Source organism: Dipteris shenzhenensis, chromosome 15 (genome assembly GCF_047967505.1).
Source record: "Dipteris shenzhenensis isolate YYH24624 ecotype China chromosome 15, Dip_SZ_1.0, whole genome shotgun sequence".
Taxonomy (NCBI): Eukaryota; Viridiplantae; Streptophyta; class Polypodiopsida; order Gleicheniales; family Dipteridaceae; genus Dipteris; species Dipteris shenzhenensis.
In genome coordinates, this window is record NC_141610.1 from 1,479,818 (window position 1) to 1,505,644 (window position 25,827).

General features: G+C 47.5%; 1 protein-coding gene across 1 annotated transcript in view; it reads right to left on the minus strand.

Annotated features, from left to right (window-relative positions):
* Positions 1 to 25,488, minus strand: part of LOC147893195 (nifU-like protein 5, mitochondrial) — a 63,325-nt gene extending 37,837 nt beyond the window's left edge. Inside the window, exons 1-3 of the mRNA XM_087386556.1 lie at positions 25,130 to 25,488; positions 24,727 to 24,901; positions 16,880 to 17,055 (exon numbers count right to left, since the gene is read on the minus strand). Coding sequence (XP_087242682.1) covers positions 16,880 to 17,055; positions 24,727 to 24,901; positions 25,130 to 25,372 — 594 coding nt within the window. The 5' untranslated portion in view covers positions 25,373 to 25,488. The remainder of the gene's footprint in view (positions 1 to 16,879; positions 17,056 to 24,726; positions 24,902 to 25,129) is intronic.
* Between the last annotated feature and the right edge of the window lie 339 nt (positions 25,489 to 25,827).

A 25,827-nucleotide genomic window follows, 5' to 3' on the forward strand; every position in this document is an offset into this window, starting at 1 on the left:
TACAAGTGCTTTTGTGATTGCCTCTCTCTCATAGGCATCAAGTCTATAAAGACCCCTAATTAATGTTCCAATGATGACAATGGTGTCATGACAATAGAAATCACTATTCTGTGATTAGTAGACATTAAAACATTATTATATATTATAAGCCAATGGTGCAACATGTATATGTATTTATGATGGACACCGACTGATTTGTTATGGCGGTGGATCATCTCAATAGATAGGACTAGTCGAGCTAGAGCCACTGCTTTAGACGACATCGAATTTGGACATGTGATACTTATTCTGTTAATAAAAATGTGCACACACCTGTCTAGGTCCTAGGGGCAATAGGAAGGGAAGGGTGCATTAAGGTGCATTGAATGGTAGATGCATGGGTCATAGGCTAAGGGTAGGTGTAAATGGGACGATGGAACTTGAGTGATCTCAAGGGACATTAATGAAAGGGTATCACCCTTTCATTGTGAATCTCACGTAGCATTCTCTCTACCACATTGCATTCATCCGCCATCTCTCTCCCACGTTGTAGGTCGAAATAGAAACAAGTACTCTCACAAGGGCGCTCTTCCCCATTAGAGGGCCAATTGGCATTCAAATTCTGCATGCATTGCACACATTTGCATTCTCGAAAAGTCTGGTTCTTCACAAATGATGTTGCCGTTTCTAAAATAATAAAGTCACAACGATAACCATCAACAATAGCCCTATATCCAAAGTAGCAATAGCTAAAATAGATATGAGATTCTTTTTGTTCCTAAACCATATAAAACATCCTAAAGAGAGACCAAATCAACAGATGTTAAAGCCCCCAACTTGCCCAATATCTTTCACAGGATAAGACGCATTATTGACACAAATCACAGTGCCCCCCTTAGGTGCATCATGCAAAAAAAGAAACAATTTTTTGCATGAAGTTATGTGTATGGGGGCACCACTATGAAAATACCACAGACAAACTGCATCAGTGACAGCCATACATGAATCATGAACCAAAGAATTACCCTGGCATGTGACAACAAAAGACCAATCACGATGACCAGTGTTTGCTAATTCATCCTTCCCACATGAAGATGAAGCATCAGTGACGTGAAGGCTAGATTGCTTCTTCTTTACTTATTCAATGCACATCCTGTATTCAGAGATGTCATAACTTGGCTTCTTGTATTCAGAGATGTCATAACTTGGCTTTCTGTCTTTTCTTTCTCTTGTCTACATTTTAATAGGCATCAAAAGTATTACCACAATGATTCTTGGGTTCCCACATGTCTTTGTTGCCTTTCCATTACCCTCATAATGGGACCATTGATATAAGCATTCCAATTTGCAGGGCTTCACTCTTCTTGCAACAGCAAAGTGACAAGCTCGTGGTTGGGATTGCCCATTGTGCCACCAATCTCAAAGTGGTTGTCAACCCTTGATATAAGTAGGAAGTCCACTAACTATATTGACACAATCTAACTATCTAGCATAACTTCATCAATGTTGACCAACTGTTCCTTACAGTCTTTGACTTTGGTCAAATATGCATCCATGCTTTCTTCCTCATCCAATTTCAAGGCATCCAATTGCTTTTCTCAAGTATGCAACTCTTGCTTCATTGCGAACATCACATAAAGAGGCCAATTTATCCCAAGCATCTTTTATTATTATGCATGACCTGATGTGAGGAATTATACTTCTTTTAACTGACAACGGAAATAAAGTATGGGCATGCGCCCTCCCCCCCCCCCCCTCAGCCCCCCCTTCTATGGTCACTCTCACCACCCGCCCCCCTCCCTCTGTCCCCCGCGTCCCTACCCCTCCCTCTCCCGCCGCCCCCCTCTCCACTTCAACAGCAGGTTCTTCCGCTTCAACACCCTTGCCAGCAGGCAAGGGAACGATGACGCCCCCTTCTGCTTCCTCATCACAGCAACAGGTCCATTCAGGGAGGGATCCTGAGGGACAAGGCTCATCCTCCCGGCCAGCAACTCCCAACCTCCAACCTAGGCGTCCCTTACCGCGGGACTTCTGGAGGTTAGGACCCTGGAACTATCTGGAGATTCTGGACTCATATCCTCTACCATTGGAGATAACCTCATGGTCCTTCAGCCCCGGAAGGGGGGTTTGATCAGTGCAGTGGAATCTCAGATACACCCCGTTTGGAGATTTCTGTTTGTCTCCACAGGGTTGGAGAAGTGGTCCCCGAAGGTGTTCGATGCTATTTTGGGAAATCAGATTACACTCATGATGGACGATGGATGGGGCCACACGGACTAGACCTTTGGTATGCCCATGGCGCAGCGGTGAACTTTCAGTTGAGCTTCACACGCAAGGAGCCGGTGTGTGGTTTGGTGATAGGAGTTATGAAATTGCCGCTGGAGGCAAAGGTGGAGCAGGCACACTTCTGGCCCCTCCAGAAGTGTGCAAAGCTGTTCGGGGTGGAAGCCTCCTTCATGATGAAGTGGGCACGCAAGATCGGTATTGAGCCGATATCCACCCATGTACGGCGTCGCACAGACACTGACTACTCGCCCTCTAAACCCCCGGCAAAATCACACAAGGCAGTCTTTCTGGGAGAAGCACCCACTCACAGGAGAGCCTTCTTCCCGACTCCCCCATCCTCATGAGCTGGACCATAGTGAGTTGGGACGTACACGGGCTCCACGACCATGTTCGTAGCCAGCCACAGTACCTGATACTCCGACAGGAGTTGCAGAGGGCAGTGGTAGGGCAAGCCGTAGACATCCTTATGATTCAGGAGCACATGTTTTCAGCCACAAACATCAGACGACACCATCACCTTCTCCCAGGGAGAAATCCAGAGGAGTGTTCCCTCGTAGTAGGACGGAGCGGAGGGGTCTGCATCTCAGTCTCACAGACTTTGGCTCCAGAGGTCTACGATCAAGGCGAGCTCATTCCAAGACGGGCAGTTTGAATGGGAGTTTGGACGGGAGAGTCTAGGATTGGGATCTTGAACACGTATGCCCCAGCGTGTAGACAGCACCGCCCGGACTTTTAGAGGCGGCTGTCAGAGTGTCTTCCGGATGTAGACTCCTGGATTGTTCGAGGTGACTTCAACAACCTGGAGTTTGGGGAAGACAAGCAGGGCGGCACCTCGTTCTCTGAAATGCCAGCAGCAGAGCGTAGCACCTGAAAGCAGTTTATTTTCATGATCAATAGCAGAGACCCATGGAGAGAGCCAGATTTCAGCAGGACACCTCGCAGTCTTCTCTTCTCCTTTGGACACAGGAGACACGGTGGATTGCTAGAGAGATTAGACCGTTTCTATGTTGGGGACTGGGCACTACACAGAGGCGGATCTACCGGGATTCTAGCAAGTACCACGATGTCAGACGACTCTCCAGTGGTACTTCACTTGGATCAGCCCTACCGAGGTCTCCCCTAGAAGGGGGTCCGCATTCCAAAGGACCTCTTGCAGGACGAGGAGATTCAACAGGTCATGGCAGGGATTTGGGAGCAATCAGAGATGGGATCGTGTGAGGGCTGGGCTGCGTGGGTGGCCGATGCGATTCAGAGGAGCAGTGAGGAGGTGCAAGCTCATGCCCCTAGGCGGAGGAGGACCCTTCAGGAGCGTGAGCGGTCTTTGAGGAGAAACCTTGCCTCCATCGAGAGGCTCAGGGAGTAGGACACAGTTTCTCAGTGGCTTAGTTATAGATTCGAGAGCGCTCGTCTCGAGCTTCAGAACATAGAGCTGCGACGGGATGAGTTCTCCTACCACTCCTCCCGGGCCCGATGGGTGCAACAAGGGGACAGGATGACGAAGCAGTTCTTTCAGACCACTGGGCCCCAATCGACAGGCACACAGCTACAACGTCTCTAGGAATCGCAGGGCATCATGCACACTGACCCACAAGAGGTTCTGGACATGACCACCGGTTTTTACGGCCAACTCTTTCAGACGGAGAGGATGACCCCAGCTGGTCTTGAGGCCCGAGAGCTAGTTTGGGATCACGTTCCGACAATAGTCTCGCAGGACTTATGCAGCAGACTTGAGAAGCTCTGGGAAGCCCTCAAGGCTCTCCCGACCTAGAAGTGCCCGGATGAGGATGGCTTGGCTCCGACCTTCTTTCGGAACTTCTGGGAGATTATCTCCACCCCTTTCCGTTTAGCTTGCTAGGAGATTTTTAACACAAGCCTTCTCCCTCAATCCTTGAGCAAGGGGTGGATTTGTTTGATCCCGAAAGAGGGAGATGGGTCACATATCCGACAGTGGAGCCAATCACTTTGCTTGATACTGCATACAAGATCCTCGCCAAGGTCATGAGTTTGAGGTTACGGCCCCATCTTACCAACATCATCCATGACACACAGACTAGGTTTGTCCAAGAGCGCAGCATCCTGGACAACATCTTCACGTTTTGGGAGGCAGTGGATTGGTCCAGTTTTGGGAGGCAGTGGATTGGTCCAGGGAGGACTCACAGCCGCTGGCCTGTTAGAAATGACCCAACAGAGGGTACACGCAGCGGAAGACTTATAGTAATGCCCAGGAGCTCACACAGTGTGCGGTGTGGGTGTGGAATCACAAACTTCTTTACTTATGTGCATTCAATAGATGTGCAAACTCATCACTAGACAATGAATCAGCCAGATAGAGAAACCACCAAAATATATATATTTCTGTCCAAAACTATGGACACAATATAAGAGAGACAGATCCAGAGTCCCACCAATGGTGTGGTCCTCTGATCTTACCACAAGGTCCTTCTCCTATCAGCTGGCTATCTCTAGACTCGAGCCCGCGTGCTCCACCTGGAGCTTCTGTAGACTTTCCGTCCTTTGACCTCAGCTCCTTGCTGCCCTAGAAGACAGCCAAGGTCTCAGCCTCACACTGAGCTAAGTCTGCAGCAACACTGGTACGCCTTCAGCTTCTGGATGTAGGCCCCAAGGGTTGTGCTCTGCTGCTCCTTTCTGCTCTGCTGGAAGCTGCACTGCTGGATGCTGAAATGAGGCAAGAGCCTCTGCATTCATAGGCCCCACGGCATGGCAAAAATACCGACCAGTCTGTCCCAATCTCGCCGACTGGACAGACCAGGTTGGCTGGCCCAACCGACCTGGTTGGCTCAGCCCAACCAGCCCTTTAAGGGCTCCAAAACTGGGCCTTTTGCCCCACACTTCTAGGGCCTTTGGCCCTCCATTCAAGGCAGGGGCCCAGCCTATATAAGGCATGCCTACTGCCCACTGACAGCCCCAATTTGGTGCTCCACCAGGCCTGCTGGTTCTGCCCTCTGCCAGGCTCTTCCCAGCCACCTGTCCTGCACCGTACTGTCTCGTACATCCTGCTGTCCTGACCCGCCTGTACCGCGCCATCATCAGGGTCTGTTGCAGGCCCTTCACCTGCCCACTACCCTCGTCATATGGCTTGCCATGCTGACGCCATCTGCAGGTCGCAATCCTGTGAGGTGCTGCCCATGTGGCAGCCCCCTCTCTTTCTTCTCTCTTGGGCACATCCTGCCCTAGGTCTCCCTCCCCCACGCACTCCTCATTTGGAAGCTTACAGATGGGGAGGTGACCTTCCCAACACCCCCTCTCACCGACACATCTCGGCCCAATGCCAACACGTCGATGACGATGCTCCAGTAACTCCCTGGTCGTAGTCCTCTGGAACCTTTCGGTGTCGAAATCTTTTCCTGGCTTTTCATCCAATGGCTCCTGCTCCACCAGGTCCGGTTCTGCTTCCGCACACCATCCTGGTACACAGGTCCATCTTTGGTAGCACCTCCAAGTACCACCTCCTTCAGTCACGTTCCCGCCTCTGAACTCGAGCAATCCAGCCGTCACGATCTTCCAGTCGTCCCCCTCATAATGAGTGAACAACCTGGAGTCTTCTAGGCACCATGCTCTGAGAGTCTGTTTCAACCCGTCCTTCCTTTGGCAGGGTCTACAACAAAAGTACATCTCCAGATCACCTGGACTGCGAACTTTAAACGCACCTGACTGAACCTGAGTCACCCTCCTTGAGTCCTTCTCGCAAGGGCACAATTCTCCAGTCGTGGAAGTCGATTCCCAAGAGCTTCTGAATCAGGGTCGTCCTTCAGCAAGGTCCCTGCCTTCAGACTCCACACCTGTGAGCCTCCTACTTGGGCTCTGATACCATGTTAGAAATGACCCAACAGAGGGTACACGCAGCGGAAGACTTTTAGTAATGCCCAGGAGCTCACACAGTGTGCGGTGTGGGTGTGGAATCACAAACTTCTTTACTTATGTGCATTCAATAGATATGCAGACTCATCAATAGACAATGAACCAGCCAGATAGCGAAACCACCAAAATATATATATTTCCGTCCAAAACTATGGACACAATACAAGAGAGACAGATCTAGAGTCCCACCAATGGTGTGGTCCTCTGATCTTACCACAAGGTCCTTCTCCTATCAGCTGGCTATCTCTAGACTCGAGCCCGCGTGCTCCACCTGGAGCTTCTATAGACTTTCCGTCCTTTGACCTCAGCTCCTTGCTGCCCTAGAAGACAGCCAAGGTCTCAGCCTCACACTGAGCTAAGTCTGCAGCAACACTAGTACTCCTTCAGCTTCTGGATGTAGGCCCCAAGGGTTGTGCTCTGCTGCTCCTTTCTGCTCTGCTGGAAGCTGCACTGCTGGATGCTGAAATGAGGCAAAAGCCTCTGCATTTATAGGCCCCAAGGCATGGCAAAAATACCGACCAGTCTGTCCCAATCTGGCCGACTGGACAGACCAGGTTGGCTGGCCCAACCGACCTGGTTGGCTCAGCCCAACCAGCCCTTTAAGGGCTCCAAAACCGGGCCTTTTGCCCCACACTTCTAGGGCCTGTGGCCCTCCATTCAAGGCAGGGACCCAGCCTATATAAGGCATGCCTACTGCCCACTGACAGCCCCAATTTGGTGCTCCACCAGGCCTGCTGGTTCTGCCCTCTGCCAGGCTCTTCCCAGCCACGTGTCCTGCGCCATACTGTCCCGTACATCCTGCTGTCCTGACCCGCCTGTACCGCGCCATCATCAGGGTCTGTTGCAGGCCCTTCACCTGCCCACTACCCTCGCCATATGGCTTGCCATGCTGACGCCATCTGCAGGTCGCAATCCTGTGAGGTGCTGCCCATGTGGCAGCCCCCTCTCTTTCTTCTCTCTTGGGCACATCCTGCCCTAGGTCTCCCTCCCCCACACACTCCTCATTTGGGGGCTTACAGATGGGGAGGTGACCTTTCCAACATGGCCATCCTTCTCTTGGACTTTGAGAAGGCCTACGAGAGGGTGGAGTGGTCTTTCCTGGAGGGCACTATGAGGAGATTGGATTTCTCTGACAGATGGGTCAAAGGAGTTTCAGCGCTATATGCAAGGAGCTCTAGTCAAATGCTTATCGGAGGACACACAGGCAAGGCCTTTCCTCTCTCTCGCTCAGTCCGCTAGGGCTGCCCACTCGCTCCCTTCCTCTTCTTGTTTGTGGCGGAGGCTTTGGGCTACTATTTGAGATCGCAAGTGGCAAGTCTCACGGGGTTGAGGCTCCCAATCACACAAGAGGAGGAGCTACTTGACTCGGAGTTTGCAGATGACACGGCCTTGTATGTTGAGGGCACCACAGCGAGCCTGGAGAGAGTCAAAGGCGCCCTGGCTATTTACTGTGAGGCCTTGGGGGCACGGGTCAACTAGACGAAATCTATAGGTTTCTTCACTGGCTTTGAGGAGACACAGGAGATCCGTGAGTGGGGGAGTGACTTTGGCTTCAGAAAAATACCGCAGGGCCAGACAGCGAGATACCTCGGATGCCAGGTGGGTATTGACATTACAATAGAGCAGCAGATTGCCCCGGTCCTTGAGTGTTCGGCGCAAGCTTCTCTATTGGAGCTCGGCCAAACTCTCCCTAGCAAGTCGCGCCTTAGTGGCAAACCAAGTCCTTCTTGCCCTGGCCTGGTATATCGCCTCCTACTGGTGCTTTCACAGAGGATGCATTGGGCAGCTCCGACGGTTGGTACATAACTTCCTTTGGGCAGGTTCAGACGACACGAGGATCACTAGGGCCCGAGTAGCTTGGCAGACGGTGATCATGCCGTAGGCACTGGGAGGCTTGGGTGTCATTTATCCGGAGATACAAAGCAGGGCCCTTCTAGGCAAGTTGGTGGTTCGTGGCCTCACCCCAAGTGCAGAGCCTTGGAAGCTCCTCTTACAACAAGGGCTTCTAAGGAACACCCCACGCACTGGGGGACAGTGGCAGCCTTCACATAGATGGATCTTCTCAAAGGCCCCCCTAACGGAGAAGGGCTCCCCCCTGATGAGGAGTCTTCACAGGGTATGGCAGAGACTGGCAGGGGATCTCATCCGTGCTCCGCCCAAATGCAGAGAGGAGTTTGAGCGCCAGCCCCTAATGTGGCACCCAGAGATCAGAGATCAGAGATCAGGAGGGACGTATGCTCAAACAGCGGACTCACATTGGTTGGGCACAGTGGGACAATGGTCCAGCGGGGTCCTTTGGCCGTTGGAGCAAACTACCTATGGAGACAGAGGCGAGGCTTGACGCCCTAGCACATCTGCGAGGGACAAGGCAGCAGGTGGGCGAGATTGACTTAGCCATTCCTGAGTCCTAGTGGGAAGGACTTCACATTTGGAGAGACAACATATGGTTGGGACAGTTTTTCCGTACTGGTGTTCCCTTGAGGATGTTGATGCAGCGTGGCAGCACGCACCCCGGCTTCTTCCGCGTAGGACCTAGAGGCCTACTTCAGCAACTCACTGAGAGAGACCCTGAGATGGATGGGAGTCTTGATGGGATACACTGGCAGATGATCAGAGTGGTAGGACGTTTGGGGAAAGAGTGGCACATTGACCCTCCCAGTATCTCAAAGCAGGACGCCTCTAGATGGCGCCTTTAGCTGTGGGAGGGTAGACCCCTAAGGGAGGTCCAGTGGGGTCCGGGAGAGTGGTTCTTGCTGAGGGAGGTCCAGTGGGGTCTAGGGACGGCCTAGCTGAGCCGGTGGATGAGGTGCCCTTCTTTATCTACACCACACCGATTGGCAAGAGGCTGTAGATGGACTTGTCGCGGTAGATCCCTTCGACGGAGAGACATTGGGTGACCCAGAGAGTGCCTCGGGATGTGCGCTCCAGGTTTTGGACGCGGTTGTGGTCCAACTTGCGGCCGAGGAAGATCTCATACTTCTTCTAGCTGGCCGCCCACGGAGGCTTGCCCATTGGACCGTGGTTGGAGCAGATGCGAGTGGAGGGGCAGTGCTATTGTTGCTCCGATGGTGTCCTGGAGACTATCCCGCATTGCATGTGGAGCTATCGTAGCGCAGCGAAGGCTTGGTTGACAAAGGGAGGACACGCGTTTCAAATTGATGAGTTCTCCCCAGCCTACTGGGGATACAAGGTCAGAGCATCCAGAGGATTGCACTCCACGAGGCAGTCCCCCCTGACAGCCTAGCTCCTCCTCCTACGGAGGACATGTTAGAATTATTATTATAATTCAGCAGTGACCAATGTAATGAAATAAGTAGGTTAGGGGCACTTTTCCCTCATTTAGAGGTTTTTCCCCCTAACCATAGTTAGTTCACTAACTATGGTTAGTGAATGATAAGGTTTTGTCACTTAGACAAAACCCATCCCACTTCTTGTAACAGTCACTTCTTCTATTGCAAACACTACGTTCAGCTCTCTTGCTTCCTGCTCTCTCACTCTCTTGATTTCTAACATTTGGTATCACAGCAGCAAGACCCTGCTCCCAGTTCCCCGCTCCTTGCCCGCAAAACCTTCCTGCTCCAAGCTCCCTGCTTGCAGCTTCCGTCCGTACAATCTGTACGGACTGATTCCGTACAGCAGCCCACGCTTCAGCTCTCGAGGTGCCGTACAAGCTCACAGAGCTCCCGCTGTCCGTACATCTACATCTGCTTCCGTACATTCCGTACGGTGTCCGTACCATCGACTAGCCCGCCAGCATTCCGTACAGTTGCGCCAGCCCGTACAATCGTACGTCGTACCGTCGTACAATTCCGCCGTACAACTGCCGTTAATATTTCTGCACTTCTGTACAAGTATCCGTACATTCAGTGTTGTCTGCGCCGTACTGTTCCGTACACTGTACAGATTTCGTACAGTTGCAGGTTTTCGTACACCGTACATTCAGTGTTGTCTGCGCCATACTGTTCCGTACAAGTATCCATACGCTGTACAGATTTCGTACAGTTGCAGGTTTCCATACAGTTGCAAGTGCATTTGCAGATTTACACAGAAGGTTGTCTTTGCCAGGAATTAGTGCCCAGAGCCATTGTTTGGCTGAAAAATTTGGGGCATTTTGTATTCGTGGGCAGACATTACAGTTGGGTTGCACGTTGTCCCAAAAATTGGGGCTTTTGCAATTACACTGCAATTTTGCAATGAAATTTGGGGCTTTTGTAGGCAGAGTGCAATTTCTCCAACATTTGAGGCTTTCAGACCATTTGCCCTCTTCTGTATGTAATCTCCCACAAGAAATTGGGGCTTTTGCATTTAAGTTGCAATTTTGCAGGTAAAAGAGCATTTTGGAAGTTTGCAAACAGTTTTGGACTCAGTACAAGTCAAATTGCAGACTTTTGCCACCTTTTGCAGATTCTATTTGCAGATTTTTGGGCATTGAGCAGAGCATTGTGGTGCATTTTGAGCCTTTGATAGGCTATGACAGTATTTGTCACTGTGGGCATATTCTTCTTTGCAGAATTTACTTGTGCATCTTACATCCCAGGAAGGGATTCTACTTGTTCAGTTTGCTGTATTTCTAAGTTTATCTGGCAAAAATGGCACATAACAACTCAAATGAGGTGATCAGGGTTCTCACACAGGAGGATAAGTTGGATGGCACCAACTACTCCTTGTGGAGTTTCATGGTTCGCAATATCTTAGTTGGCAGAAATCTTTGGGATTATGTCAATGGAGATGAAGAAAGACCAGATACAACGCCTATACCTGTCACTCCAGCTGGAGGCAGGGGTAGAGGTACAAATACAGCACAAGTAATTGGAGCAGCCGCTCCAGGAGCTCCCACAGCAGAGCAGAAAAGATGGGACTCTAGAGATGCACAAGCTCTTTCAGTAATTTCTCTTTCTGTCAAGAGGTTCATTATACCTCATATTCGGTCATGCAAGACATATATGGCAGCTTGGGTAATACCGGAGAGTATGTTTGCAGCAAGAAACGATGCCAGAGTTTCCTTTCTGAAGCGAGAACTTTCCCATACACATATGGAGGAGGGAGATATGGCTGTATCAGATGCATCAGGTCCACATTGCCATGATGGAGGAGATGTTGCAGCCAACTTGGTTGAAGAGCACTATGCCTTTTTGACTTGCACTTCAGATTTTTCAGTGGGTAGTTCAAATACCACAGCCACTAATGATGATGACCCATATGCTTTTTTGACTTGCAGTTACGATCCTTCAAAGGATGAATGCTCTTTCAGTGTTGATGAGACACTACATACTTGGTATTTTGATAGTGGTGCTTCAAAGCACATCACTTCCAAGAAAAATCTGTTTGTAACTTTGCGTTCTTCACCCACCAAGAAGAAAGTCACATGTGCAAATAATTCTTCTCATTTAGTATGTGGAGTTTGAGATATTATTCTCACATCCACTGATGGCACAGATTTCAGAATTTCAGATGTACTCTATGTGCCAGGTATAAAGAAGAATTTACTTTCAGTGTCCTCACTCAATCGAGGAGGATTTCAGGTTGTTTTTTATGATGACAAGTGTGCAGTCAGATACAAAGAAAATGAATATGCTTTGAGATTGTCTGGCACTTTGTATCGCGGTCTTTTTCAGCTTGATTTATATGAAAAAAGATCACTCCCACTGCTGCAATGCACAATGCGGAGTTGTGGCATGCCAGGTATGGGCACATGAGCTATGGCAGCTTAATGACACTTCAGAGGCATGATACGGTTGATGCATTACCTCCTTTGGAGTCCCCTCGTCCTCATGCATGTGAAGGTTGCATTCTTGGCAAAATGCATAGGCTTCCCTTCAAGAAGGATGGTGCGGTGAAAGCTACAAGAAAATTGCAGCTTATTCACAGTGATGTCAGCGGTCCCATGAGGACATCTGCTTTTGGGGGTTATCTCTATTTTGTTACATTCATAGATGACTTTACCAACTACACTTGGGTTTATGGTCTCAAGGAAAAATCAAAAGTGTTTATGCATTTCAAACACTTCGTGGCTATGGTTGAAAATGAGACAAGACTCAAGGTGCAGACACTTCGCACAGATCGAGGGGGGGAGTACATGTCTCATGAATTTGAGACATTTCTGAAAGAAAAAGGTATTATGCATCAGCTTACAGTGAGGCTTACACCTCAACAGAATGGCAAAAGCTGAGCGGAAGAATCGCACCACCATGGAAATGGATAGATGCATGCTCACAAGTAAGAAGTTGCCTCACAAGTTTTGGCTGGAAGGCCTCATGTGTGCAAACTATATTTTAAATCGGGCTCCTACAAAGGCTTTGAAGACAATCACTCCCTATGAGGCATGGCATGGGAGAAAGCCTTTAGTGGACCACTTCAGAGTTTTTGGTTGTGTTGCATATGCCCACGTGCCTGTGGAGTTCAGACACAAGTTGTCAGATAAGGCACTAAAATGCATTTTTGTGGGATATAGTTCACAAAGCAAAGGCTATCGTCTCTACAATCCTGCTACACGCAAGATTTTTGTCAGTAGAGATGTCATATTCTCTGAAAATTCTGCACATACAAATGCTGAATTTCAGATTCCGGCCTCTTCAGATGATGTGTTTGAGGAGATGCTTCCTATAGCATTTGGTTCCCCCGCTGAAAATCAGAATTTACAGCAACCTCCGCCAAATCCACAAGTACAGATTCAGCCCCCAGCTGAATTGGTACAACCTCAGGGTGTGGATGAAGTTGTCAGGCAAGAAATTCAAGAGATACACGCAGCCAAAACAGTCCCGCATTGGTTGCTTCAGACTCTCAGGGAGAGTAGGCTTGAAGCTCCATTGCCTGGCAAAACTCGTAGTGCAGTAAGGGACATGGAGGGAGCTCATTCAGTTGAATCAGCTTATGCAGGTACTCTTCTTGATGAGGAGGAGCCTGAGACATTTGAAGAAGCAAAAGATAATGTGCATTGGATGAATGCCATGCACGATGAGTTGCAGTCCATTCATAAAAATCAGACTTGGGATGTTGTGGATTTGCCACCAGGTAAGAATGCCATAGGTACACGGTGGGTTTTCAAAGTCAAAAGAAAGCCAGATGGGTCCATTGATCGGTACAAGGCAAGGCTGGTTGCAAAAGGATATGCTCATAAAAAGGGCATAGATTATGAGGAGACTTTTGCTCCTACATCCAAGATGACAACCATCAAGTCGGTTATAGCCATGGCTGCAAATTTTGAATGGCATGTTCATCAGTTGGACATTAAAACAGCTTTCCTTAATGGAAACCTGTTGGAAGAGGTTTATGTCAAACAACCTCCGGGCTTTCAAATTTCAAAAAATGTACTTCAGGTATGCAAGCTGAATAAAGCTTTATATGGGCTGAAACAAGCCCCACGTACATGGTATGCCAAAATTGATGCCTTTCTGACCAGCAAGGGGCTGCACAATAGTCCAACTGAGAGCACCCTCTACATCAAGAAGGATGGGGGGGATATTCTGGTCATCATTCTTTATGTAGATGACATGCTGCTCACCGGATCAAATGAGGAAGTAATTGCAGATTTCAAGGCCCAATTGAAAGCTACATTTGATATGTCAGACTTGGGCTTGTTACATTTCTTTTTGGGGATCCAGTTTATTCAAGAGAAACGTGGCATTGTTATGTCTCAATCCAAGTATGTTCAAAAGCTCTTGGACAGATTCAACATGCATGATTGCAAGCCTATGTCCACTCTCATGGAGCCGGGGCTGAAGCTTACAATGCATGATGCGGGTGAATCAATTGATGTCACACTCTATAGTCAGACTTATAGTCAGACTGTTGGATGCCTCATTTATCTCTGCAATACACGACCTGATATTCAGTTTTCAGTTTCTCAGGTGAGCACGTATATGCACAGCCCAAAGATTATACACTGGCAAGCTGTAAAACGCATCTTCCGTTACTTGCAAGGTACAAAGTCTTTTGGCTTGATGTTTCCCAGAGGAGGTGACTTGCAGATGCATGTTTACAGTGACTCAGATTGGGCTGGAGACTATGATACTAGGCAGTCCACCAGTGGGAATTGTTTCTTTCTAGGACATGCTTGCATTTCTTGGTTGAGCAAGAAACAGTCTACAGTGGCTACCTCCTCATGTGAAGCTGAGTACAGGGCAGCTTTCACAGCGACAGTTGAATGTGTTTGGCTGCGTCGTTTATTTGCTGATCTTCATCTTTCATTGGAGGGTCCTTCTCCGATTCTCACTGATAGTCAGAGTGCTATAGCAGTGGCAAAGAATCCTGTGTTTCATGCTCGCACGAAGCACATTGAGGTTCACTATCACTATGTCAGAGAGAAGTTGCATGCAGGAGCGATCAGTATGATCTATGTGTCAACACATGACAATGTTGCAAACATCTTCACCAAACCACTTCCACGTGAAAAGTTTGAGGCATTTTGCAATGCCCTGAACTTATATCCTTTTGGTGATTGATCATTTTTCTTGTACATGACATTGGCACTGCAGGGGGGTGTTAGAATTATTATTATAATTCAGCAGTGACCAATGTAATGTAATAAGTAGGTTATGGGCATTTTTCCCTCATTTAGAGGTTTTTCCCCCTAACCACAGTTAGTTCACTAACTATGGTTAGTGAAGGATAAGGTTTTGTCACTTAGACAAAACCCATCCCACTTCTTGTAACAGTCACTTCTTCTATTGCAAACACTACGTTCAGCTCTCTTGCTTCCTGCTCTCTCACTCTCTTGAATTCTAACAGGACAGTGTTTGGGAGGTGGTAGCTAGCATCACGGCTTGGAACATTTGGGTGGCTCGCTGCGGTCTTGTATGGGTGAGCACCCGATTCCACCCTCGGCTACCCTAGTTGCCATCTGACAGGATATCATTTACACTCTACGGTCCACCTGGGAGCGTGGGACTCCAGGCTCCAGGGCGACTATCGAGAGGCGTGCTCGTTTCTGCAAGGCTTGGCCTGCGGGTGTTTTCTACATCTTCACTCCGCAAGGGATTCGCTGGCTGTATAGCTCCCCCACTTGGCTGTTAGCCCCAATTCCAAAGATCCCCTAGGCAATGAGCTGGGTTTCTCTGGAACAGGCCGGTTTATTTCTTTCAGCCTTTTTTGGTTTTTTTCCATACTCAGCACCTTCAGGGCCGCTGTCTTGTATGAAATCTTTCAAGCATTGATAGAAGGTTCCTTTCTTTGAAAAGAAAACAAAAAAAGGAAGTATGGACATGTGCATCTCTGCCATCTCATCCGGACTTTTCTTGAGTGGGAGAGAAAAGAGCAGCAGTGCTGAAAGATGAAACTCAATAGCATTGCCGCCACACGTAGTAGCAGGTGTAGTGGTGGCAGGTACCTGTGATGGAGGCCTAATATCAAAGCCTACAATAAGTTCTTGTCTACCAACATATGATCATGTAGGACCACATGGGGTAGTTTCTGCCATCTAATTTATCTTCGAGTGTAAAGATCGTTTGCCATTGCCAATGCACCAAACATGCACAATCCCCAAATCTCTTACAGAAACAACTGTCTGCACAATAACTGACTGCATATGTGAGATGCCCACACAACAGTGCAACTGTATAGACTAGTGTAATCTCGAAAAGGTGTCAGCCAGATGACTGTAAAATTGGAGCAAAATCGAGGTCCAAAACAGATCGGCTTGTTTAGTGTTCCTAAAGCTGTATGGGGTTTCGTAATGATAGCAGAGGAGGCGGTTTTAGGATTTCCCTCAATTTGCAATAGCAACAAGCCTATCCAAAGACTCGTATAGAGGAGGGATGAACCTAGACATGCTGAGCATCAGCAATGATCCATCACTCATTTTCTTCCTCAACACCGACCCTCACCAAATCCAGAGCCACTGCCAAATGAGCTCCGCTTGACTCTCCTCAGTCTCTCATCTTGTCTCAACTCATTCGTACGATGGAGTTGGACACACAGGCAGCATAAATTGGTCCAGTCACTCGAACGGGCAACTAACAGATCCATAGACGACCGAGGGCTCCCCCATGATGTTCCCCTTCTGGGTTTTCGCTCTCTCGCAGGGTTCATTGTATCTTGGTTTTTCACTCTCTCATAAACCCTTTGGTCTTTCTATGACATTCATAAACTCTTTTTCTTTCTCCCCCCCCCCCAAAAAAAAATGCATACTGTATAGCAGTAATTTCAAAGCATTTTAAATGAAAAGAGATCACCATGTCCTGGCCGAGAAAATTAAGGGCCTACGCCTGAAAACTCTACAATATTCCCAACCAGCCCACACATGGTTTGGAGGACATCCCCAGTCCACTAACTCTACACTCTTCACCGTTGCCCAAATCAAAGAGACTATTAAGATATTGTAGAGCAACAAAGCCAAGGATCATGAAGGCTGAAGGTTTTAACAAGCAGAACTCCTGAACTGCTCGACCAAGGGTGGCTAACAAGGCGTGGTCAAAGCCACATCATGCTTGTACACCATGACCAAAAACATGTCGCACATGAACTATTGAGCGATTGGAGAAGCGTTGTGTCAAAGTTCACACACCCTCATCACCAAAAGACCCCTTTCATCTTCTGGACAACATATTCACATTTGATGGTTGCACACAAACAAAGTCACACCCTCATCACCAAAGACCCCTTTCATCGTCCAGACTTCACATTTAAAAGTCGCAATAGGAAGTTGAATGCCCAAATTGTAGCAGATCCATTATCTAAACCCATTCACAGATGGTATACTTGACCAATAATCCAAAACTCCCAAAAATTGAGCTATCACCTCTTTAATGGCGGTGTCAGATGGAGCAGATGCTTTTGCATCATAGAAAAGTGGTTGCCCTGAAGTGTAGAAGTCCATAACAGCTGCAAAAACCTCCGGCTTTAACAGATCCCAAGAAAAATCTTCTGCCTTTGTAACAGTTATAAAATCTGAGCCGAAAAAGACACGAACAACTCCTGCCCAAGAGGATCATACTTCTTAGTAATTATGCTCAATTAAGACTCAAAATACAAGTTTCTTGCCCCAAAAGACATACAAATGTAGAAACATTGCCCAACTGAGCATGCAAAAGTAAATAAAAATACAAATTGAAACCTCACAATAGCCACCCAGAAGGATGCTTGTCATCCACCCCAATATGCATAGAGCAGCTTGAGCTGAGACATAAGTTGAATGTTGTGTTATATGGTCCTTTCCATTGTAATTAAATCATGTTATAGATCATGCAAACAGTCAATCTTCAAACATAATAACAAGTGCATTAAAGTCAATAAATGCATATATTAGTACATTTATGCTTATCTTTTCTTGGCCCTTTGATTTTTTTATTTATTAAATTTGTGAGGCTAGCCTTCCTCCTTTTTTAACCTTGATATGAACCCTTGGAGTAAGCCTAATTATATGTCTAGAAAAATGAAACGCAGGCTTTGCTTGGCTGTTTCAAGCAATGATAGAAGCAATTACATGTGGTTTGGCAAGGGAATATAAGCCCATTTTGGACGCATTATGTTTGGTGAATGATGTGACATATCTTCTGGTGCTTTGCTGTGTATACACATTGTCATTAAGAGCTACATTCATCAAGCAATTGATGTTGTTGAAGGTAACACGTTTGACTACTGTACAATTCAATTTGTATTGGGCTCCCTATCAGAAAGTCGGTACAAATACCTTCTTTGCTCATGTTAGGATGTATATATATTTGGCCATGTGAGAGCATACATTCACTATTCTCTGTGACAAAGTCAGCAGGCCGTTGTTGACATTGCCTCTTTCCCAAATCACCTCAAATGTCCATGAGATTTAGATTCCGTCACCTAGCTATTGCGGTATTTACTGTCATCTTCAGAAAATTGCAGATATTTTGCCTCTTACTCAAATTTTTTAAATCTCTTAACTGTCCACGAGAACTTTATTCACAACCTTCTACATATGTCCAGCCCCGAATCAAACAGACCCTCTAACATGAGGTAATGACTAGCTTGTGTTGGGGAACACCATCATCCACATTGAACTTCCCCTTATCCAGGTGTCTGATTCCAACTTCATGCATCTCTGAAAGGGCATAGACCTCGCTGAGCCCTCTCGAGAGAAACCCTAATTTGCACCTACTGGAGCAGATTTCTGGACAGATGGATGGGCAAATGAAGTCCAGTCACACCCAAACTTGGTACAGATATTCTGACAGCTGAGGCAAATCCTGATTCATATCATCATTTTCAGCAGGCATTATGCAAATCGCAGCAGATTAAGCGCACTGTTTTAAAGACAATTTCCAGCTTGAAACTGGAATTTTCATTCCAGCGATGAAATTTTGCAGAGGTAACCCTTCGGCTCAAGATAGGATGCTCCAATTTCCAGGACAAGATAATGAATATTCACCCACAAATTCCCAAAAAAGGGCTCTGATACCAACTGAAACAGAACCTTCTACTAATGCTTCCTAACAATAACCAAACTTAGGGACTGCTTAGCAGAAAATAGTAGAGACGGCAGAAATGGAAGCAAGGGGGAAGGATAGAGTCTCTCTTACATGAAGAGAAAATGGGAATTGGGAGCTCCCACATGCGCTGGCTAGCATGACTGCTAGATGCTGTCCTTCTTGCATGTTCAGAATGCTGCTTAGGAGGTACAAACACTCAAAGAAAGAAATGTACTTGTATTAGTGTTGAATGAGAATGAAGTACAGCTGAAGCCCCTTTATATATTTTTGGAAAGTGGGCAAGCAACACAATTGCTTATGGGATTAGTACATGGCAAACCCACAATGAAGCCTAGAACCCCTATTAAAAGTACAAGAGAATACCAAATTATTTATAATGAATGGGACCCCATTTTAAGGCTAACTGGGCCCATTTAAGTTGCTGACTGCTAACCCACTGTTACAGCTTGTAAACCCATCCAGCTGTCAAAGTTGCAGAAAATATTTCCAAAAACCAATCCCTTCTAGCTTTCATTGACAGTGTCAAAAGCCATTCAAATGCCGAGCACCTAAAAATCCATTCATTATCAATTATTTGGCATCCTTTGCTGCCAAGAGCCATTAATCCTTGTCTTTCACTTTATTTTGTAACCAGTATTGTGATGATCCTGAGGCTGAAGAAAAGTTTGCAGATACATCATCAAAAATCTTTCAAGGGCTGAGGTTGTTAGAACATCTCATGTGAAGAGTGAGGGCTTCTATGTGGGTGTGCCACTATGCCCGCCCTGGAAAAGAAGTAGTTCACTCAGTTTTGGGGCTGTTTACCAGGGCATTTAGCCCAGGTTAAGGGCAGGTTAGAAGGCTTGTAACGGGCCTGCTAAAGGCCAGTCTTGTACCAGCTGGCAGGGGCTAACCAGGCCAGCTGTGAGACTGACCAAGGTCGGGCCAATCAGCTGACCAAGATCGGGTCACCCAACCTGACCTTGGGTCACGTCGAGCACGCCCACCAACCGACAGGGTCAGCTGTCTGCAGCCCCTACCCCCACACTATAATTAGGGCTCCCTTGCTGTAACATGCGGGGACTTGCTGTGCGGAAATATATGAACATAAAAGAAGAACTCAAGCATGAAAGACACAAGAAATCTTCCTAATTATTGTACACTGCTTTATTCATCATGCCAAATCGGCATACAAAACTTCCTAACTTTTGTACACTGCTTTATTCACCATGCCAAATCGCATACAAAACTGAGCTGAGAAACTCCCCTAACTGCAATTGCGGGAGCTTGAGCTATGCTGAAACAGACTGACCAAACTAAACCATATGCTGTCCAACCCCGGCGTGTAGATGCTGCCACCAATCGCGATCTCGATTAAGGCAGATCCTCTGCTGTACTGGGGCCCATACTGAAGCTGCAGGAGGGCTGGAACAAGGGTGGAGGCTGGCTGACTGAAAGCCAAAATGGAGGGCAAGGCTGCCCTTATATACGGGACTGTAGGGCCCTACCTAACCAGCCCAAACAGGCCTACCAGCCAGTCGGCTGGTTGGCTGGCTGTTAGGGCTCCTTTTAGCAGCTCTAGGGGCCGACCTGGTAGGGGCCAAGGATGCCTATAAAAGGCGCCTTCCCCAGCCCCTTTCCCTTGCAAGGAGCATGTCTTTGGGGGCCCATAACCTTGCAAATATGCTGCCTGGGGTGATGCGATTTGCAGACAAGACAAACCAGCTGTCACTGCAACCTGGACTTGGCCCTGGTGCATGTAACATTCCCCTCTTCATAACTTGTTGCTAGGTGGATACCTCGCAACGCTTTGCCCTGGCGACCCAAACAGCTCCACCATGGCCTGTGAATAGGAATGGACCACATAACTCGTGCCTATATCTAGATGAATCCAGGAACATGCCCTAAAGAACATAGTGCAGTTGGAAACCATCAACTCCATCACATAGCAAGGACTTACTACTACCCCACTGATGTCATCAGCACCCAAAAATGGGTGTAGACAACATAACTCATGCCTGACTCGTGCATGTGACATTCCCTCCTGCTTAAATTCTAGATGATGGTAGCTGCTGAATCAGCCAAGCGAATGTGATCGTGATGACCACTAACTGCTGCTCAAAACTTGACTGTCCTCTCAAAGACCTGGTAAATAACACACTGGACGATACCGCACCAAAAGGCTGAAGAACGAATGCTCTGCTATGATAAAATGGCGGCTCAATTAAAACTCTTGGGAATTGGTACTGCCGCAAAGACTAGAAGCGGAACTGTTGTGGCCAGTCATCCCACCACGCTACGACTTATCAACAGGTGGTATGGCACTCTGATAGGCTATTGGAAATATGAACTGCATGTTGTCCTCCTGAACCGTTGACGACTGATTGGGCTACTTATGCGGAGGCACTGCACTCTGGACTACTAATGGCATGAAACTAGCTACCAACTGCTGGACAAAGCCACTAAGGCTAGGCAGCCAAAACTGCAAGCCTGGAAACTCCAGAATACTCACATGCACTCTTGGAAACTGAGGTACTACTATCTTGCATGACTGCCGTGAGAGAAAGCTGGAATGCACTTGCCTCCTCTGCTGGTCTGATAACGCTGAGAGTAAAAATGCTGCATCCTCCTAGAATTGTGGATGTGGAGTGTTCAGGACTAATGGGCTCAGTTTCCAGCCCCACTGGCCTTGACGCTCTGTAGGAGGGGGCATCTTAGGAGTTCGCCAGACTAGTATCAGGCCTAGCAGGAGGGAGTACCCTTTGAGTAGCTGGTGTAGCTATCAGGAATATGGGTGTCGATGCTTCCTTGGTTGTTAGTGAGGATAGTCATGCAGTTCCGTCCATAGTTCCCCTTCCTCAGTTCTTTAGGGAGGCAGCAGTTGCAATACCTGTCAGTCGAGAGGTTTTGACGCTTCATTGTGTCCTTCATTCAGTGGGTCAGTCAATGTTCTCTTCATCAGATCCAGCAGTAGCAGTGACTAGTGTCTACACCGGTAGGTCCCTTGGCGATGACAACAGTTCGGTCAATGCATCAAGGGTGTGCTCATCAGTTTTAGTCCATCGGTATCTCCGGGGGACAGGCTCCGTTAGCAGCTCCCGCCATCACTCAGATTCTTCGGAGGCATTTTGATGAGAAGGTGGAATGTGAGTCATCCGGACTAAGGGTGGAAGACCCGTAGGAGCTAGCTGTAACTGATGGAGAGGCCTAATGGATGGAAAACCCAATCACAACAATCTGTTGTATCTGGGTTGTCCCCTTGGGTGGAAGAGAACTAGCCTTGGGAACTAAACAACCCCTTCAGGTGGTCGACCCAAGAGACTCATCTACTGTAACTGCTGATGGGTTTGAGATGTATCCAAGGATGGAAGACCCATCACAAATAACTATGAGAATTGTCTGCTCCCCTGATAAAGCTAATCCAGCTGACTAAACTCCCTGGGCGGAAGACTAGAGGAACAAAGTGGACATGATGAAGATGTTAGATGAGTGAAAAACCCGTCCGAACTAACCGTACTAATTGAATGATCCCCTCGGGTGGGAACCCCATGATCTCCACGGGGGGTAGACCCAGGAGAATAAGTTGCAGAACTTGGATGATCCCCATGAGTGGTAGACCCAAGAGGTTCATCATCTTGGCGTGCTGACTGAGCTGACCTGGCCCCAGGGATGGAAGACCCCTGAGAGCTGGCTGTGGAACTAGCTGCAATAACCCCACGAGTGGACAACCTTGAGGAGCTGATGCAGCTACTGTACAAACTGAATGGTCCCCTGGGCTGGTAGACCCAGGAGAAGCCAATGTCTGAACTGTTGCACAATAGTCCACTGAACTACGCTCTGAGATGGAAGACTCCTAAGCATATAAAGGACCACCTGCAGATGAAGAACTGTCTACGGGTGTTGCGGAATAGTCCACTGCACTATGGTCTAGGGTGGAAGACCCCTGAGCCGATAATGGACACCACACTAGTAGTTGCTGCTAGAGAGAGGAACTATGAGCAGGCCAGGAGAAATCGTTGATGGTAAGAAAGCATATGCTCTTGGTCTCACATGCACTGGACCTCCAATGCTGCCAAGTCAGCAAGACGTCTAACCTAATGCACGGCCGCTCAAGGCATTCCTCTTCCAGCAGAAGCTAGAAACGGTCCAATGTCATTGCATCCTCCTTTGTCTTCGTTTCCTGCTCGTGCAAGAACTAATTCTGCTCCAGGAGACAATCCTACTCCCAGAATGCTTGCATGAGAGCTGCTATGATGTATGTGTCCATGATGGAAGACTGGTAGACCCATCAACTGCTGCAATAATGACTGCCAGAGGGGGGAAATTCCCCCCTAGCCTTGCCCTGCAAGGTGTAAACGCATACGGGTGAAAACGGGAGCCAACCCCGCTACGGGATGAAGGGAGGGAGGAAGAGGCTAATGGAGTATGGTTGTGGGCATGCACCCCTTGTCCTCAAGAGTGAACACTTGTCCCATAGCCCTCACACGGTTGTCCACCTGCCACCTGCCCGGTTCTCCTACCCCCTTCCATTTTGCTATGGCGATTGATGCTCTGGGGTGAATAATTCAAGACAAGTGGATAATCTTGAACCACTTGTTGGGAGACAGGATTTGAATTACAAATTGGCTAATTACACAAACCTCTGTCAACGTTGCACATTGTGGAATCATAAACTTGAGAGAGCGTAAGAGAGGGAGACAAAGAGCGACACAGAACGAGGCAAGATAACTTCATTTATAGCATGAAAGCAGTACCAACCAGAGGTGTGTGTGAGGATGAAATGGAACAAGCCATATGTGGCAAGTGTCTCTGATAGCGGAAGTGAGAGAGGGAGAGAGAGAGGAGTGCACACGATATAGCTACCTATGCACTAAGTGTATTAACAATGAACATGAAGATATACATGTGAACCCCTTAGGATTAGGGTTAGGGTTAGGGTTTGCCCCTATGCCCTATGTGGATATTGCAATTTACACTATCTTTAACGTCCCCTCTTAAATTGCACTGGGTAAGTAGAGGGTGCATGTACAAGACATGTTTGTGGATTTTGTTTAGTGCATATGATAGCATCCAAAATTGAAAAGCAATCAGAGTAGTATGTGCGTATGTGAGCACAGTGACTACGTAGCGGAAGAATGTACAATGAGTACAACTTACGATCCTGTACATAATGTGATTTCCCCCTCTTAAGTTGTGGGTCATCCTTCGCCTTTGGAAATAAAACCCAGAAGATATGCTGAAAGGAAGAGGAAGGAAATATGCAGATAGTCAAGTCCACCTAGATCAAAGACTGGTCGATCGAAAGATGACTGTGTGTATGGCTGCGTGCTGAACATGTCAAGGCTGAACATGTCTTAAGTCACTGTGGACTGTGCAACTGCTCTAAGGAAGAGGAATCCAGATGTGAGGCTAGTCGATGTAGCTATGCCGAAACAATCCAATAGGTTGTGACAAACAAGGGTGTCACCAACCCAAAAGAACTGACAGCAATGTGTGAGGTATGCTGCAGTAGAAGTATAATCTCTGTCAAATGATGCAGGGTCATAGAAGACTGCATAGTCGATGTAGACAGAGTGATCCACGGGCTGAAAATCTGGGGCCAAAGTTGCAAGTATGATACGCTTCTCTGCTGAATAAGAGGCCCGTAGAACTGACAAGGTATGGCAACCTGTCAAACCTGTGCGCTCAACTGTCATGAGCTAAAGGTCGTCTAAAGTGTGTTTGGCTAAACATCCATCGGCATGGGATGTAGCATCTGTCATAGGCTCGTCGAGAAGGGACTGAAGTGTAAAGGCCTAGAAGCCTGAAGTAAATCCTAGCTAAAGCATCAAAACTGGATTGCCACTGATCCCCCTCCAATCAGAGCACTCTCTTTATTGCCGTGAAACCTGATCGACTACCTTAGGTACCTGCTGCTAAGTGGCCACCAAAAAGAAGAAAAACTAAAGAAAATGAAAACTTTCAAAAACAAAAACAAAAATAAAACTTTCGCTCTCTCTCTCAATGTTCATAACAAGTACACTGCCACAATTTCCAATCAGTCCGTCCAAAAGGCCAAGTTCCAACAACTTCAACATATCCATAGTATCGTCACAGTTATGGGTCCATGGCTTAGATGTTTGAAATAAATTGATACATCAACCCTTTCAACAGAGTATATGACAACTGCGAGGACATAACGTGAGTGATTTGAGGGATTGCTCACCATCAATTCCATAAAGAGCCTTAGCAAGTGGGGATGACATGCCTGCCCGACTGTTCGGAAAATCTGCACTTCCAACTTCCATTACCGGCTTTCCAGGAAAGAACATTAATGATTGTGGATTTGGAGTCGTTTGCGTTTGTATGAAAATACTCTTTTGCTGTCCGACTGAGCCAAGCTAGGCATCACACAAAGCAAATGAATTGACTTAAGACAATGTCAATGGAATAGTCACCAGATTTTTTATAGGTATATTATTTTCTCCTCGCGTGGAGACAAAAAGTGACACTAGAAGGAGACACCATTACATGCTCTTGCGATAAGCTTGAAAAGCTCCCTGAAGGAAACAAACAGAGACCCAACTCACGCCATCAGACGCAACATCGGAAATTCCCTACTTCCGTACCTTGAATGGCCCTGTTCCGGAACAGAGCAGCGACGATGACAAGTTACCAAGAGTCTCCATCCTATTCTCAATCCTGGTAGCAGAATGATAACCGGCAGTGTGATCCAGCGGGACGCCACGAAAGGCTAAACCATGGAGCGATCGACGATACAAAGGCAAGAAATCCGATGAAGGCAGAGCGGGATGCCATTTTTTCCGCACAAATTTCTGCCAGAAAGGCAGACGTGAAAGCAGCGGAGCCATTGCTACGTCTGACGAAGATGCTAACCTTGGCAACACGAAAAATGAGAGGGAAGCAAAGAAGACGAGGGAACCTGAACCGCTGCAGGTTGATTTCTTGCCCAAAAAAATTGCTCGAGAAAACAACTTGCTTGCTCAACACATCATCATCATCATCAGAAATGTCAGTGCCACGTGTCCTTTTTTCCCCCCTTGGCGTGCCGAGACCCCACTTGTCAGACCGCGCGACAAGATGGAATATATACATTTTATATGCACTCGCAGACTCCTGCTAGTCCCGGCAGCACTAGCTCTGTAGACCTGTTTAGCGGCTAGCCTGCCTTCTCAAAGTCTAAACAAGGTGGGGATCCCACTATGGCCCGGCCTTTTGGAGTGTCATTATAAGTCCAAGCTCCATCAATATTTCGAATAACTGTGAAAGGAAACTATAGGTGTAAATTGGAAGAAAAGGAAAAGAG